The 17,105-nt window shown below is 37.5% G+C and overlaps 1 protein-coding gene across 1 annotated transcript in view; it reads left to right on the forward strand.

The window, feature by feature from the left end:
* WASL (WASP like actin nucleation promoting factor) overlaps positions 1-6,004 on the forward strand; it is a 66,611-nt gene extending 60,607 nt beyond the window's left edge. The window contains exons 10-11 of the mRNA XM_032401654.1: positions 727-835; positions 3,369-6,004. Of these exons, the coding sequence (XP_032257545.1) occupies positions 727-835; positions 3,369-3,430 (171 nt within the window). The 3' untranslated portion in view covers positions 3,431-6,004. The remainder of the gene's footprint in view (positions 1-726; positions 836-3,368) is intronic.
* The last annotated feature ends 11,101 nt before the right edge of the window (positions 6,005-17,105 follow it).

The following is a 17,105-nucleotide window of genomic DNA, read 5'->3' on the forward strand; positions in this document are numbered from 1 at the left end:
GGGAGTATTTTGTATAGAAATTAGATTTTAATGAGACCCCTTGAGGTTGATTTTTTTTTCCCCCTTGAATGTAGTTTATACTAGATAGAAGTACTTTAGTTAGGAATAGTTGGTTGCCTTGTGAGGTAGGTATATTTTGAAAGCTACCTAACTGATCTCCTTAAAGAGATTAACTCCTCATAATGCTATGAGAAAGAAAATTCATTTTGAGTTAAAATTACATATAGGTATAAATATAGTATATAAGGTGATAAGCTTTTTGGAAAGCTGAGTTTTTCTAGGAGAGCAGAAGTCTCTTCATTTGCTCTTAGATATCTTAAGTGTCCTCACCTAACAACTCCAGGAATCTGGACATTACCTTAGTTTTGTTAAAATGATGTTCCTTGATAATAGTTTTAAAGTTTCATCAGCTAAGGCTTTGTGTTCTAGAATGAAAATGAACAGAAGTAATCCATCTGCAAGGACAAGTATTATTTAGGGAAGGGTTTGTTATTCTAATAACAAATGTGTTGTTGGCTTTATACATTAAGGAGTATATGAATAATTATTTTAAGGCAGCAGTTTATTTCTTCCTAACTTGGTTAATCCTGTCCTGGGTTTGTGTGCTCTTTTTTATCCCTTTCCTTTTTTTAAATAGGAAGTGATTCTAAAAACGTAAGACTTTGTGGAGACAAAAATTTTTTGCTAAGAATTTATTTCTAAATTTTGCTAACTTTCTTTTCCAAGGTATCTGATGGCCAAGAGTCTACACCACCAACACCTGCACCCACTTCAGGAATTGTGGGTGCATTAATGGAGGTGATGCAGAAAAGGAGCAAAGCCATTCATTCTTCAGGTATATTTACATGTACATATGTATATTTAATTTTAGTATTTGAAGTTCTATTTTCTTTTGATTTTATGATAGTCTTTGCTAGCTTTTCCCCTGCTGTTGAGTAACACTGATGTGGATTTTAGGACAAATTTTTAAAAGTTACTGCCACTGTGACTAGTCTGTCTGAAGCTTAATGGATTCCAGGACACCATAGCCATAACCATAAACTGGAAGAACAACTTCAGAAAAATAGCAATTTCATTTCCTATACTGGAAATACTAATAGAATGCCTGGCAACTCTCTAAATTAGGCTTGAGATTCTGGATCTCATTCCTGTGACATTCTTGTGACATGAGAAATTCAGGTTTCCCTGATTTGTGAGAATCAGGGCTGAGAAATTGGGTTTTCTGGGATTTGCTAAAGAATTTTGAAGTTTTTTGTGTCCCCTTGTGATTTCCTAAAAGGTTTATTTGAATAAACTTGTCCCTATTCTGAGGCCATTATTAAGCATATGTACACCACCATATAAGTGGATATTACTTTCAAAAGAGAAAGCAATGGGTCTTGATACAACGCTTGAGGTTTACTAAAGAGCTTCCCCAGCATGATGTACCAGAATCAGGTCTCTGTTCTTATTAAATCTATTATTTACTCTCTATCGAGCTCAATTTTCTTACTTGTTATGTGGAGAGAATTCATGAATCATGATTGATATGAAGAATAAATAAAATAATATGTAACTAACCAGCAGATTACTTAGCACATAGTAAGTGCTCAATAAATGTCATTTTTCTTCTCTTTGTTTCTCTGTAAGAATGTGGATATCTAGGATCTATTACCAATATTTATTTTCCTTAAATAGACATATTTATTCTCATACTGTGTGATAAAGAGAGAATAGGCTATTTCATTCTGCAAATACTTATCATGGAATAATAATAATAAAAAAAACCAAAAATCCCTGCCTTCGTGGAGCATGAATGGATGCATTCCAGTGAGAGACAAACAGTAAACAAAATTAGAAAAATATATGTTAAATGGTCATATGTACTAAGGACAAAAATTAAGCAGAAAGGGAGATATAAGGACTTAAAGGATGTGGGAGGGAAGTTCATTTTGAAATAGGATGAGGCCTAACTGAGGTGACATTTGAAAAAAGACCAGGAGTTTAGGGAGTAAGCCATACAGAAAACTGGGGAAAATGTGTTCATTCAGATGGAAAGAACAGCAAATGCAAAGTCCCTGAGGTTGAGGAACATCAATGAGGCCGGTGTGGCTGAGGAAAGAATAGGAAGGTAATGAAGTAAGAGAGATGGTAGGAGGCCAGTAGTAAGGCTTTGGAGGCCATGAATGTGATGGGAAGCCACTGGAAGGTCCTTAGCTGAGGAATGGCAATGATCCAAGCAAGAGATAGCAAAAGTTTGAATCAGATTGGTAGCACCAGTGAGCTGGGATTGGATACTAGGTATATTTTGACTGTGGAGATCCTTGAGTTTGCTGATGGGTTGGAAGTGAGGTTTGGAAAAAAGAAAGGAGTGAAGGATGACTCCCAAGATTTTTGACTTGAGCATGAAAGGGGTGAAATTTTCATTAACAGAGTGGGATAAGATTTAGGAGGAACAGGTTTGAGAGGAAAGATCAGGAGATTGGTTTTTGTAAATATTAAATTTGAGATACTTACTAAAAATTCAAACGTAGATGTTATGCAGGCATTTGGTTATGAGCCTGGAGTTGAGGGGCGAGGTCTGGACTGTTAAATTTGCATGTCATTAAAATAGGCGTGGTATTTAAAGTTACAGAATGGGATGGGATCATTAAAGAAGTGGATGTGAATAGAGAAGAGAAGGTGTAATAAGGTCTGAAGGCTGGAGAGTGAGTGTCTTAGAAGCCACATGAAGTGTTTGAAGGAGGATGGAGTGACGATCTGGGTCAAATGTATGTGATCGGACAAGAAAGCGAGAACAGGAAATTGAGCTTTAGCTTTAGCAACAGTCGGTTATTGGGGACCTGGAAAGAGCAATGTCATTGGGTTCAGGAGAGAATAGGAGGGTAGGAAGGGGAGGCTGGGTATTTGGACTGCCTGCTCTGTTCCTTAGTGGCTCAGTGTCCTCAGTATCAATGAGTTTCCTGCCTATCACTAGAATTATAACTGGAATTGGTAGCTGAACAATCTGTCAGGTGTATTTTTTACAACTTTTCTTTAAAAATAGTCATTAAAGGGGCCACTCTTGGATTTGAGATGCGTGAAAATTCAGAGTGGCCAACGCAAATGTGGGTTTTCATATAAAGAAACACTGGTTGAAATTCGCTACATAGATATTACGGAACTAGAACCCAAGTCTTCTGACTCCTGTTCTAATCTTCAACTGACCATCCTACTCTTTAGATGTATTTTATTTGACTCATTTTAAATTGTCCTAGTAACCAGATTCCTCCAGAATCGAATGGTTTTGTTTCAGAAGTTAAATAATTGGAGGAATCATCCAAGAATCATGTAATGTTATTTTATTTATACATATGTTTTGATTGTTTGCCTTGGTGATTTTTTTCCAGATGAAGATGAGGATGAAGATGACGAAGAAGATTTTGAGGATGATGATGAATGGGAAGACTGATCTATATATTATATATATATATTTTTAAGGTGAAATACTAAACACTACTTTCTGTCTATGGATTCTGTAAAATTATCATGTAAATGTTCTACCAATTTGCTGTATATTTTTGTTGCCTTTTTTGCTTTTTTTTAATTAATCTGTGCAATACCTCATTTAATCTGTAAAGGTTTGTCAAAATCCTCTACAAAGCTACTCCCTGTTATTGTGTGCAAGTTTACACCAGGATGCTCACTTAATTTGTGAATATTTTTCATTCCATCAACAAGGGAGTTTAAATATTATATGTGAGACTGACAAAAACCTTAATGTAATTTAGTTATAATGCCAGAAGGAAAAACACTATTTTCATACCCTACTTTTTCTGTACCTAAATTTTCTTATTAAAATCTAGTATAGCACTACATTCTTTTTTAAGTGATACAGACCTTAGTTTATTTAGCCCCTTCATTTTGAACACCATGCTACATGAATGTTGAAGCTGACACATTGCACAGTTCTCTAGACATCACTACACTGATGCAGTTTCTCAAGTTGTAGCAGTATGCTCTGCATAATGTCACTACAGAGACGCTAGTTGGGAAAATCAGTAACACACCTCTTACAACAGTATTGCCTGTTCTTGTACAGAAGTGGTATTTGGAGGCTGGAATCATAAGGAGACCTTGCATACCTGTACTTGACTGAGATTATTTTTATGCTATAGCAAATGTGTCAGGCTCTTTTTAGCAAAAATTTAAAAATATTTTTGGTATTACTCTTAAACAGTAGTTTAAGTTTTTGCAGTTTGGGGGATTCTAGGGCTAATATTCTACATGAACTGAAGGAGGCTATACATTATGGTTACTTCAGTATCTAGTTAAATACACTATAAAAATCAGAACATTATAAAAATGATATGGAATTATTTTTATTGTGTAGTTTGTATGGATTGAGGTATTCAGAAATACCAGCCATACAAATCGAATCTAGCTGGCAAAGGTAAACGCTGTAATGCTGAACCTATTACGCTATTTAAATTTTTTTTTATAATTTCTCAAGGTTTTTGTCAAATGTCAGGTGAAGGGTTACATTTTTCTTAAAAGATTGGTGGTCCCAGTGTCATATTTCTTGAAACACATAACTGAATGATAGGTTCTTTTTTTTAAATAAAACTTTACAACCTGCACATTTGTTATGTATACTAAATGATGTGTTAAAATTAGGGTTTCCTTGCCTCTCTACAATACACTAATCTGCCTAAAGGTGGTTGTTTTCATATTTATAGTGCTAATTATCATACCTACCTACTTTAAATTTTAGGTAGGAAAACGATCTGATTTAAATACAGACACGTATTTTTCTCACATTGAGTCATATGCAGAATGTAGTTCCAAATGTATTTCAGTACTATAATCACAATATCCAACTAAAAATTAAGCTCTCTAGAATTGTACCGACCAAAATCTAGTATTTGGCATGATCTTGACAGGCTGGACCTGCAAGATATGGCTTGAATTTTAACCAGTTATCACATAATCTCTAATGATCATGCATCTAGTTATCATAAATAATTTAAAAGGTTTTGTTGCTGAAAGCAGTAAGTGGTGCAGTAAGATAGTTAAGTTATTCAAAGAATGTTACCTTTCTTGCAAGAGTAATTTAAACACATGGGAAAGATTCTAGACTTTTTGTTTCTTGCAAAAACAGTGCCCTCTGCTGCTAGAAACCTTTTTCTGCTTACTCTCATTTTTATCGTGGCTTGAGCTCAGTGACACTGAGTCTGGTGTGGATGAGGCTGGACAACTACTAACCAATAGAGTTAGGAATTTGTGCAAATGGTAAATAGAACATTATAATTATTTTAAGTAATATTAAGCATCCTCCTTTTTTTTTCATTTGACATTATAAAAAACATTTTAAATATCCTAGAAATGTCTTTAAGGTAATGCCAGTTTAAGATCTCTCTTAACTTTTGGCCAAGGAATTCAGGGTTTTCCAGCTAACTTCGGTGTGATAAATATTTATCAGGAGCTGCTCTGAATAAAAGGATATCAATTCTTTGAGTTGGAAACAATTTTAAACATGTAATATGAGTATAAAATTTGCCAAAGGTAATTGAGTTTATTCTTCTTGAGGAAAAAAAGGCTTTCTGTTGTTGTTGCACAAAGTCTAAATTACTATTGGTTGAAACACAGCAGCTGTGGAGTTCAGTCCAGGCATGAAGACTAAATCCACTGTAGATGTAAAGGTTGCATGTTTCGGTCTTCCACCACCTTGCACTGTGGGCAGCACTGTACCTGTGCGTTGTCTGAAAGCCTCCCATATATTCTGCAGCTAAATGATTGTCTGATAGCCTTCGCATTTAACAAACTTAGCATGAGGCTTTTTATATGCTACGTGATAGACAATTTCAGCTAGCCACATATTGTATGTGTGAGATTCATAAAGACTTTTCAATCATTCATTTCCATTTATCAACTGAAATTTTGTTTAGTATGTGAATTTTTTTGAAATGTATAGTGATAGGATGTTGCACTGGTGGCAATTCATCATGGAGCATAATAAAATTAATTTGACCCAAATAGGCTAAAATGCTGTGTTTTTCTTTATTGTGAAGAGATTAAAATGGATAAAAACATTTTTTTTTAACTGTAGATTATAGTAAAGGGTTCACAGCAGTGAATGATGATGGTTGAAGTTTTCAGCAGACTGCATGCCCTGAGAGAGTGTGCCATTAAATAAACACGGTGAGCAAAAAGAATGTTACACCCTGTTCTGCTGGGAAATGGGACAGCTGCTCAGCTCCCTGGAAGCCAGTGCTGTGGTATACAGAGCATTCACATTGCAAGGTCAAACTGGAGCTGTTTGGCATACTGAAAATGTTGCAGTTCCCTAAAATCAGAATGATACTGCAGTTTACTGGTCATTTCAGTAAAAGCTAAATACAGCAGTTCATGTGGGACTTAAATAGTTCTTAATCAGTGGTATCAAAGATGGTACATTAAACAGGAACCTCAGTTTTGATAAATAGAATTTTCTGTGCTGCTGACTTTGGCACAAGTGGGTGTCTGAAGATTAAACTGAGTTATGGCATCTAGTGTGTAGGATGCTACAAAATGCCTTCTAAGAACTTTAGCCAAATTTAAACATTTCAATAATATGTTCTATTAAAAATTCGTTTCTGTTGTACAGATGTGAACACTTAAGAATGTATTAACCAAACTTTTAAAAAAAAATTTTTTTTGAGAGACAAATGCCTCAGAATTGCTCTTGTCATATTATATTTATCTAATCAAAGGAGAAATTCCTGAAATAACTTACTGTCCTTTAGAAATGGAGTTCTTAAAGGACAAGTATAGAAATAAGGTCTATTTATATACAATAGAAAATTCTTTATGGAAAAGAGAAATTTCACTTTGCACACATTTTATTGACATTGTTAGATTTTACCTCCAAAATACAGTATTCTCTTATAATCTCTTGGTCTTTCATTGATGGATTTTTTTTTTAACCTTTGCTTTTTAGTGAAGCCCCTGGAAAAAGGTGTAATAAATTGGGTGTTATGAATATGATGGGGAGCATACTTTGCAGTTAATGCTAAGACTGCCTTTACGTCAACATGTGATACATGTATCCTCCTTTGCATGAAGGAGCCCGTTGAAAATTTTGGCTTTATAACAAAACATGTCTACATAAATCAGCCATATTTTTTTTTTTTTTTAAGTCTATATCAGTGGTCATCCTAACTATTGGTGCAGTATTTAATTTCACACAAGTCCAGTGTAAATCTAAACTGGTCTGTACCACCATCAAGATTGACAAATCAATATATGAATAGCACACAGTTTTTTTGAGTAAAATTTAACAGTTAAGCTTATAGGTGGTTTTTAGGTTAGGTATTTATGTATTGGGGAATTTCTAGTAAATTTGAAGTCCCTTAATTTTTTAACAACCACAAACATTTTTTATACTTACTTTAGTAAGGATTTTCTTTAAATTTTCTATTCAAGAGGAAGTTCCATTTTAACAGTATCAAATTATGTTATGGAACTGGAATTTCCAGGTGTCATATTGACATCACTTTCTGTCTTGAACTGGTTGGCATGTCTTGACCTGAATTCAGTTTTACCTTGGTTATGGCTAGATGTGTGAGGATTTTCATCCAAGTCCAAGTCTTAAGAATTTTTAAGCATCAATATCGCCATATTTAAACAATTATTTATTAAGACTGAATAGGTGATGGACATTAAAATATAATTGCAGTAAGGTAGATCTCCTCCCTCCTTACATCTAAAATACTTACTTCACAGCTGAAAGACAGCTGCAGGCCATCGAGTTCCATCAGGCCAACTCTCATCGGACTGGTAGAGGGGCTCGCCTGAGTTCTGTTAGAAGGAGCTAATACTAGAATTCAGCCTTGACTACTAGTTCAGTTGCTTTTTTCTGTGCACCGTAATACTGTTTTATCCTTGTTTTCTGTATTTTTCTTAAATTACTAGTAAGTTGCAGATTTACTTTGCTTCTGAAAGATTTATGGCTATGAATTTCACTCTTTCGTACTTGTCATCTGGGTGTTGGCATCCTGTTCTCGTCTCTGCCGAGGAAAGCTGGCTCGCTCTGAGGAACCGGCCTCACTCTGAAGCATGGGATCGTATTTTGGCTCAGTGATGGCGGACACCCTACATTGTCCAAGCATTCGGTCATCACAGGACACTCTTGTCATTTAGTGCTGGGTTAATAAAATTGAGCTTTATATTCTACATCGAAATTATTTTTGTTTCCTATGGATGTAAAGAGCATTGCCTTTATTTAGACGTAAGTATTTTGTAAACCCTTAACACTCAACTTTCCTGACAGAAAATCAGTTTAAGAATGTATTAATCTTTCTGTATAATTTTCAGTCCACAGCTGCACTGTCAATTTAAAGACCGGGAGTTCTTCCAAGAGGACAAGGACAAACCGAACGCTTTAAATCCAGCTTCCTGGTTTTCTTATTAGTGAGAGAGGGGAGATTCTAATTTAGTAGCATGTATTTCACCCTTACTGGAAAAAACGCAGGAAAATAAAGCTTGTATTCTAGTGTTGGTGTTGAAAGAAATTAAGTGAAAGGAAAAGGCATCGTCATGTCCAGTTAACTATAGGAAGACATAAAGCTGTTCATAATGTCTCAATTCTGTAGAGATCTGTTAAGAGAACTCTAACTAGTTCCTTAAATCAGCTTCTGAGCCTAAAAAGAAACAACTTTTATTTATTTTTTTAGTTAGGGTGGGAGTCTAAGGAAGCAGAGAATAGAAAGGAGAATTTGTTTGCAAGCAGATTTTTATTTAAAGATTGGGATTGGGAAAACATTTAGCAAGTAAAATTAAGTGTGTTAAAATCTCCATTTTGAAGGGTGATAACTAGTTAAGAAGCTAATAAAATCGGGTATTTGGTTTATGTTTGCTTATTAAGCAAGGATATAGGGGTGCCTGGGTGGCTCTGGTTAAGCATCGGACTCTTGATTTTGCCTCAGGTCATGATCTCAGGGTCTTGGGATAGAGTCCTACCTCAGGCTCTCAGCATGGAGTCTGAGATTCTCTCTCTCTCTCTCTTTCCCTCTGCTCCTCCCACTCATGCGTCCCCTCTCTCTCTCTGGCTCTCTCTTCCTAAGATAAAATCTTTAAAAAAATTTTTTTAAATTCTAAAAAAAAATAAAAAGCAAGGCTATAAATGTAGAAAAGCCATCTTTTTTTAATTGCATATTCTGCTAAAACTTAAGTGACCTTGTTTTGTCCCTGGTTGAATGGATGCTATAGAACATGTTTGTAAGGACCTGCTGCCTAAAAATGTTCTGAAAGTTTGAGTTGATTCTGAGCCAGACAATTGCTTTAGGTCTGCATCACCAGAGCCCAGACGTTTATTACGGCCACCATGTCTGGGTCAGTCTGATGTGGTTTATGCCATGAGACTGGGTGTGGAGAGCTCCGTGTGCCACTGAGCCCTCTCAACATCCTCCTGTTGTCTTCCACTTGCATCACTTGGTTTTCCAGGACAACAGAAAACTTGGTTTGATGGCAAGTTGCTGTATTATTTTTCATAGATGTTTTTTCCTTTCCCAACTCTAAATATGAAGCCGAGCATCATGCCACCGAGAAGAAGGGCAGGGAGAAACAAGTACGTTGGGCATTTGAGTTCAGTCTTGACTTTGTCAAGCTTACTTCTCTAATCATTATGCACAGTTGAACTCAGATGGGATTTGGTGGGTCATTGGAAAAGATAGGATAACTTGGCGGGGGCGGGAATGTATTTTTCCCACCGCATGGCTGGTTAACACTTAGGTGTAGCATTTTCTTCGTATCTGGGTCTTGGTTTGTGATGCATGGTAAGTTAGAATTTCAGTAATGACTCCACACACAAACTGCTTGACATAATAAAGCAAGTATCTTCCAACACTTGGAAACCACTGCTGTATCTTCACCGTGACAAGATACACCACGAAACTGAGGATAGGGATGGGCAGTGTAAAAACTATGAAGGAATTTTTTGAAAGTTTTACCCCCAAAAAGCTTCCAAATACACAAGTTTTTTTTTTTTTAAATATTGATAGGAACTGGTGGCTAAAGCAAGAAGGAACAGGAACATAAGAAAATGTTCTCATGTATCAAGTTCCCGAGTCTTCAAAAATTCCGACATCTAATTTTTGGAGCTACTGGGTGAGTGCACTTGAATGCAAGTGTTATTATCCTAATGTCCTATGCTTAGCCAAACTACTTAAAATGAATTATTGTTACTGTAAATTGGAAGTAGGCCCCAGAATAAACCAAATCTGTTGTTCTGTACTAATACATCTCTAGATCAGGAAAATAGAAATTCACGTGGCCACATAATGCTAAGACCCACTGAGAAATCAGGCTCCCCACCTCCCCTGCCAACTTTGTAACAGGTAGTTTATTAAATCACCTTGATACAGTTTAGGAATAGAAGGTATGCTCATGACTGATCATGAAAGAATGGCTGACAGGCATGCATCAGTAAAACAGGAAAGGAGGCTGGAGAAACCTTGACACTGGATGCTGGAGATTCTCTTGTGTGGCTACCAATGCATGTGAGCCCCTTCCAAACCTGTCTCAAAATACAAGGTCCGCTCTAGCGGGTCACTGGAGATGCAACCTTAGAGCCATTTAATGTTATTTAAGAAACTGTCTTTGTGTTAGTGGGCATGAGCAGGATCATTTATGTATATTGATGTATACAAAATGTATTCATGGATCCACCTGACCTGCAGAAATTAGCTTGCCCAGGTAGGAGAAAGGAATTAGTGCACAAGGACTTGACTGGCTCCATTTAGATTGAGAAATAGCGTTTGAGCCATAGGTCAGGATTTGTAGAAAGTTTACATTAATGCACTCAGCCTCTAATGAGAAAATTTTGGGGGAAACAAAATGATAAGGAAAAGACTTATATTTGTAATCATTACCCGCAAGACTGGCAACGGGTCAAATGGTGAAGACTTAGGCTAGTTTCAAGATTCGCCGACTACTGGCTACTGAAAACAGGATTGTTAATATCAGTGTACTGTATAATTTATAAATATGGCAAGAGTTTAAATAAGTCACTGATACAACTATAGGAAATATATGTATATCCTTTAAGAGTTGTCAGTGCTAAGTCAGGATTTCTCCATGGCTGGTTTTTCTTTTGTAATTGGGGAAAAGGACCAACCATTAGGCATGGCATTTTGGGCATGCAGGCTGTCAATATCCAACATACTGTTCCGCAAAATGTAGGTGCTGACAACATGTAGACTGTAATCTATTTCTTCTAAAATAAGTGGCCTGAATTAATGTGACCTTGACAATGGTATTAATTGACTTACCAGAGCTGTTCTGGCAAATCTTTTGGAGGAATAAACATGATGCTGTGTAAAGTTCAAAATAAAGAAAAATTTTTCCCAAGTTGTTTGGTTTCCAGATTTAAATTCCCATTGGCAATTTTTCACAGCATCTCCCTCAAAGATAGAAACTACTGCACTATGTTGAATAGGAAACCATCAGAAACATCAGGTTTCAGAAAATTACAGGGATTGCTTTCCTGAGTTAATGTTTCTCTTGAAAGCATTGTCCCCTTAAATCACTCTCCAGCATTACTCTTTCTCTTAATATGGTAGCAATAACCTCCCTTGTGCTTACCCCTCCTAGAAATTATCTAATACAATTTTTTATTGTATGGCTCCTGTCATTCCCTTCTACTTCCTTCCCCCGTCACAGAAATGAACAGTAATTGTCAGGTAATTAAGAGGGCTGGGAATATAAAATGCACAGAATAGGGTTGGGTTTGCATGTGTGTGTTCTTGAAACTTGTGAGTTGATATTGGGAAGTAACGCGGTGAAGATCCCATAGACATGTAAGTAATAGGAAGAAATATTGGCAATACATTTACTAACCTGTACAAGTGTTTTGGGGGTTTTTTTGCTTTCACTTTTTTTTAAATTAAGTTTTAATTTTTTTTTTAAGATTTTATTTATTTGAGAGAGAGAATGAGAGACAGCATGAGAGGGAGGAGGGTCAGAGGGAGAAGCAGACTCCCTGCTGAGCAGGGAGCCCGATGCAGGACTCGATCCCAGGACTCCAGGACCATGACCTGAGCCGAAGGCAGTTGCTTAACCAACTGAGCCACCCAGGCGCCCCAAATTAAGTTTTAATTTTAATTCTAATTCCAGTGTAGCTACAAGTGTTTTTCTAATAAACACTTTCCCCAGAGGGCATAGTCAACACCTGCCCACTTAGTTTGCAATCCCCAGTGTCCACTGCTTTCTCTGACTTCCTCACGGAGACACCCTGAACCCTGTCTCCCTTCTGCAGGGTGAACTGTAAAGTGGACACTCATCCAGTTTCAGACTGGGCTACTTTTTGATGATAATGATGAAGCCATTTAAGGGGCCTTCCAAAAGCCCCATGGCCGTGCTTACTCTGTGCCCATTTATTTTTCCTTTGAGATATTTTTCCTTTGAGGAAAGTCGTATTTAAAAGTATCCATTTTAATACTATCCAGTATTTATTAGAGCGCCTATTAACATGCAATTGGACACTGCACAAAATATTTTACGTGAGGAACTTGTCACAATTTTCAGCCAAGGCAAACAAAACAGGTTAAACAATTTGCACAAAGTTAAATAGCTGGTACCTGGCAGAGCTGAGCCTCAGACTTAGGTCTGTCTTAGTACAGAGGTTGTGCCTTTACCAGTACGGTTCCCTGCCTCGCAGGTGCATTAAGTCATCAGTGATAGTCTGGGTAAAAAATAAAAATATTACTCCAGCAGCTTTACTTCAGATGTAGAAGGCTTGGGATTGTTCTGGTTATGCACGTGCAAAGCCCAGAGGGAAACGCTGTCATTCTCTGTTTTCCAGAAAAAAAAAAAAAAAATTCAACAGAAAGGAAAATATAATCACGCAGCTAATCCAGCAGCGACTGAAGCAAGCCAAGGCCCAAGGCAAGTTGTGAGATTAGTACAGGCTCATGTTTGGGAGTATTCAGTGAATAAAATACAGTATTTTTATAATCTGTCTTTGGTTTGCTCATCCCCAACCCCCATTCCCCTTTCCATCAGCATTAAAATATTTTTTTTCTATTTGAAATATTAGATTAGGTAACTAACATGTTTGAGTAATCCCAAATGCTTAATAAATGATGACACAAGAATTTGTTTGGAATTACCTCAGAGTCCTCTCTCTGAACTCAAAGTAATCTCTGCCAGTGTGTCTCCTTTCCTTAAGCATTTTCCATTTATTTCATATTTTTATCACCCCAATGGTGACTTTTAATTTAAGAATATCATATGTGGAGACAAAATTGGATTTGTTTTGCCTTTTTTTTTTTTTTTGCTTATGTTAAAAAAATTCACATTTCTTTAAAAACAACTATTCACCACTAATAGCTTCTGAGGTAAAAGCATAATTATCCTTCCTAACAAATCAAGATTCCTGTTAAACTTCCTATGAGTGTCTCTGAAAAGAGTCACAGAAAAATTCTTGGCAGGATTTAGAGAAAAATAAATGAGGGTGTTAGTATGACCTTGCTCCTTCTGAATGTGATATTTTCAGCTTTCTGCTGGTCTCCTGGGTAGGCTCCACAACTCCCAGATGGTACCATGTGGATAAAAAGTAGAGCTGCAGAAGACTAAACTATAACTTCTAAAAAGACAATCATAAATATATATAAATACATGTATTTTTCCCTCTGATTCCTCCTTCCAAAGTCCAAAAACAATATCCAAAAAAATGTCCTTTAATTTTCCCACTTTTGCTGAAGAGTTTGTAAAGAGTTCCTCTGAGCCGCTCGCTATTTGTTGGATTATGTTCAGATGGATGTACTGGTTTTTAATCCGGGGTGCTGCCACCACCTGGCCACTGGCTTGAAAAGGAATCAATACAGGATAAATTCACGGAGGGCAACTTGCAAATTGTAACCTGAGGCTGACTTTTGATCATCTGTTTTTGTGTTTATGTGACAGTGACCACTCAGATGGATCATCTGAGATTCCATTCAGGAAGAGAGAAAATTTAGCAGTTTGTGCTAGTGTCAACACTATTTTGACCACAGATTAGTATGCTTTTCAATTACATGTCTAATTTTTAAAATTTCAAAATATATAACCCACAAAAGTTGCGTTGCTAAGAAACTGTTTAGTTTATAATAAAGGTTATATAGCTAATTACACAGTGTTTCAATCTGGAACAAGTGATTAGTCATCTGAAAATTAGTGCAGCATATTAATATACAAATAGATAATGTATCCAAGTAAAAACTTCCACTTTAGAGTGCAAATTTGTCGTTAGGGTTTTAAAGATCAGATTAAGTTTACGTCAGGATCATTCATTTAGAGAATAGGACTTTCATTTTCCCGTTTTTCCTGGCTTGCTCAAACGCTCTCCTGACAGTAGATTGCATAGCCACTCCTGACGATAGCCTGACCACTGCTCCCAGATCACGCATAGAAAAGGTGTGGGGGCTTTGAGCAGCGAGAGTGGATGCTAATATTCTTAGAACTCTGGCCTACAACATGCACAAAGGAAATGGTACCATTGGGTGCTCACTGGAGCCCTTTAGCTCCATGTGTAGGATCTGGGACCAGTCTTGCGTCTAGAACTTCATTTCTCAACCATGTTCCTTTTTGATCCCAGACCACTGTTGGCCGCTCCAGGAAGAATGATGAAAAGACACTGTCATGTTATCTCTTCATTGTTGTTGAGTAGCTAATATATCCGTCTATTCAGATACGGGTATCGAGTGCTTGGGTTTATTAGGCACAAAGATAAGATACAGTCCCTGATCTCCAGGATCTATAGTCCAGTAAAGATAGTGGGGAGACTAAGACATGTACACAAATAGTATATAACGCAAGGCAAAATGTATTGTGAGACTGTGGAAAATTGATTATAACAAGGGCAGGTGTTGAAGGAGGAAGATGAGTTCAGTTTTCAATACATGGTGTCTGATGTGGATGGTTGCATTCAGAATCACGGGGGGGCATTTATTTGTGCTGGATTTGGGGGTCATGTGGTATGAGTAGTATTTAAAGATAGCACTTTGGGTGAGATCATCCAGGAGAATGTGGAGAACAGAGGCTCTTTTGGAGGATGCTCTTGTCTACATCAACTTGGGTCAATAAGCTACTTGTCTTTCAAGGCCTCTTTGGAAGGAGGAATTAGGCGCTAACCAGATTTAAAGGGTGGGAGGGGAACTCCAGGCAGGTAAGACGGTATGTGAAAGGTGGTGTGTCAAGAGGGGGCACCACTTGTCCGATGAGCTGCAGGTCGCTCAGTCCGGCTTAAGCACAGGGTACATGAGGACAAGTGGTGCAGAAACATAATCAGGGCCATGTTTGCCCTGCTAAGGGATTTGAACTTCATTCTGGAGAATATGGGCTACCCCTGGAGAATTTCAAGCAGGTGACTGTTGTGATCGGAATTGCATTTTGTAAAAAAATATCCCTCTATAGCATGTTAAAGACAAGTTGGGAGGAGTGAGAATGGAAGTGGAGAAGCCAGTTTGGAAGAAACCAGCTCAGAAGCAACAGTCCAGCTAACAGATTGTGAGTGACTCTGAGGGTTTTGTGGTGTTCAAAGAGAGCATATACCATCTTCCAGGGGGGAAGAAATTCTCTTCAGAGCCATAAGTCTAGGGGTGGCTCCTGTTAAATAAAAGGCTCCTGGCATCTGCACCACACTAATGAGTTTGGAGGTGCAGAGGTAGACAGGAACTGCACCTTGGGAGGGGACCAGAGACAGCTGAATTTGCTGTGCTTAATAGAGTGAAACGGATCTGGAATTCCCAAGGGTAACGTAGGAGGACAGTAGTGATGCAGAAGCTTGAGGGGAGAGGAAGGAAGTGATACACTAGCAAGAAAATACAGACTATTAAGTGGGGTGAAATAGCCAGTGGGGAAAAAATCTGTGGTGGTCAGTGAGGCAGAGGACTTCTCACAACAGAAACGTCTCGTGTTTGGTTTGAAGTCGTTTGTGTTGCTCTAATGTCAGCCCTTCCTTTGTTTCCCAAATTGTCATGCAATGTTGAGGCTGTGGAAATGGAGAAAGAGGGCTAATTGCCACATTAGGTCAATATAATTTGGAACAGCGCCATTAAATCATAGGTTTGCAAGGTGCGGGCTTGGAACCAGGGACGCGGAGACAACTATGAGCAGGAATTCTCCTCCATCCCAGGAATTCTCAGAAATCTTGCAGAAGACCATGGCCTGTCACAGAGATGGAATGAGATTTCCAGTTGACTTTATCTAGAACATACACACAGGTTTCCCCCACTATCCTAAAGTAGTGTTCCTATAAAAACTTCCACATGCAGAAATGGCCTAAAGCAAAGAAGCAATGACTTAATTTATGTGGACAAACTTGTGAGTATTCCCAGACCCCAAAAATAACCTTTCTTAGGCTTTTCTAATACACATCTTCCTAAGAGAGGTACAGAATAAATTGAGATAAAGGACAGACGCTCAAAGACATGGTTCAAAGCTATGGAGGCCTGATGCTGAGACGCCGAGTGCAGGTCCTGGGGAGGGGACTTGGGGGGCCCTCTCGCTGCGCGGGGTGCACGCTACCTCTGCAACGGCTTGCTGCCAAACACTGAATGGTTATTCTCACTTTTTTGTAAAAGTGACAATTCTCTTTGGATTCCTTTTGGTCAATGAAAACAAGTACTAATATACATCTTCCATAAAAACAAAGTAGCATAATGCAAACTTTAAAAAATCAGGAGATATATATATTTATGCACACACATATGCTTGACATAAAATATATATATATATATAAATTTATATATAAGTATATAAATAATATTTTTTGCTTGACATAAAATATATATGTAAATTTATACATAAATATATAAATAATTTTTTCTCATGTCAAGTAAAAATGATTATATGTGTATATGTGTGTGTATAAAATACAACTTTTGTTTCTCATGTCAAGTAAAAATGACATACCAGGAGGATGTGCCTTTTCTATTCTGAGATTTGGGGACGCTCTGCTCTCCCACCAGCAGCAGCATTCCCTCTAACGAAGCATTGCATTACTCTCTTCATCCTGGTGAGTGTCCCACCCCAGCCCTACAATCGGATGTCCATCTCCACTGCTCCCACAGACTTGCTCTCACCTGACTGCCAGTTCAAGTGAACACCATCAGGCTCCAGAACTTGCT

The sequence above is a fragment of the Phoca vitulina genome, unplaced genomic scaffold (genome assembly GCF_004348235.1).
Source record: "Phoca vitulina isolate PV1807 unplaced genomic scaffold, GSC_HSeal_1.0 scaffold4, whole genome shotgun sequence".
In the NCBI taxonomy this organism is placed as follows: domain Eukaryota; kingdom Metazoa; phylum Chordata; class Mammalia; order Carnivora; family Phocidae; genus Phoca; species Phoca vitulina.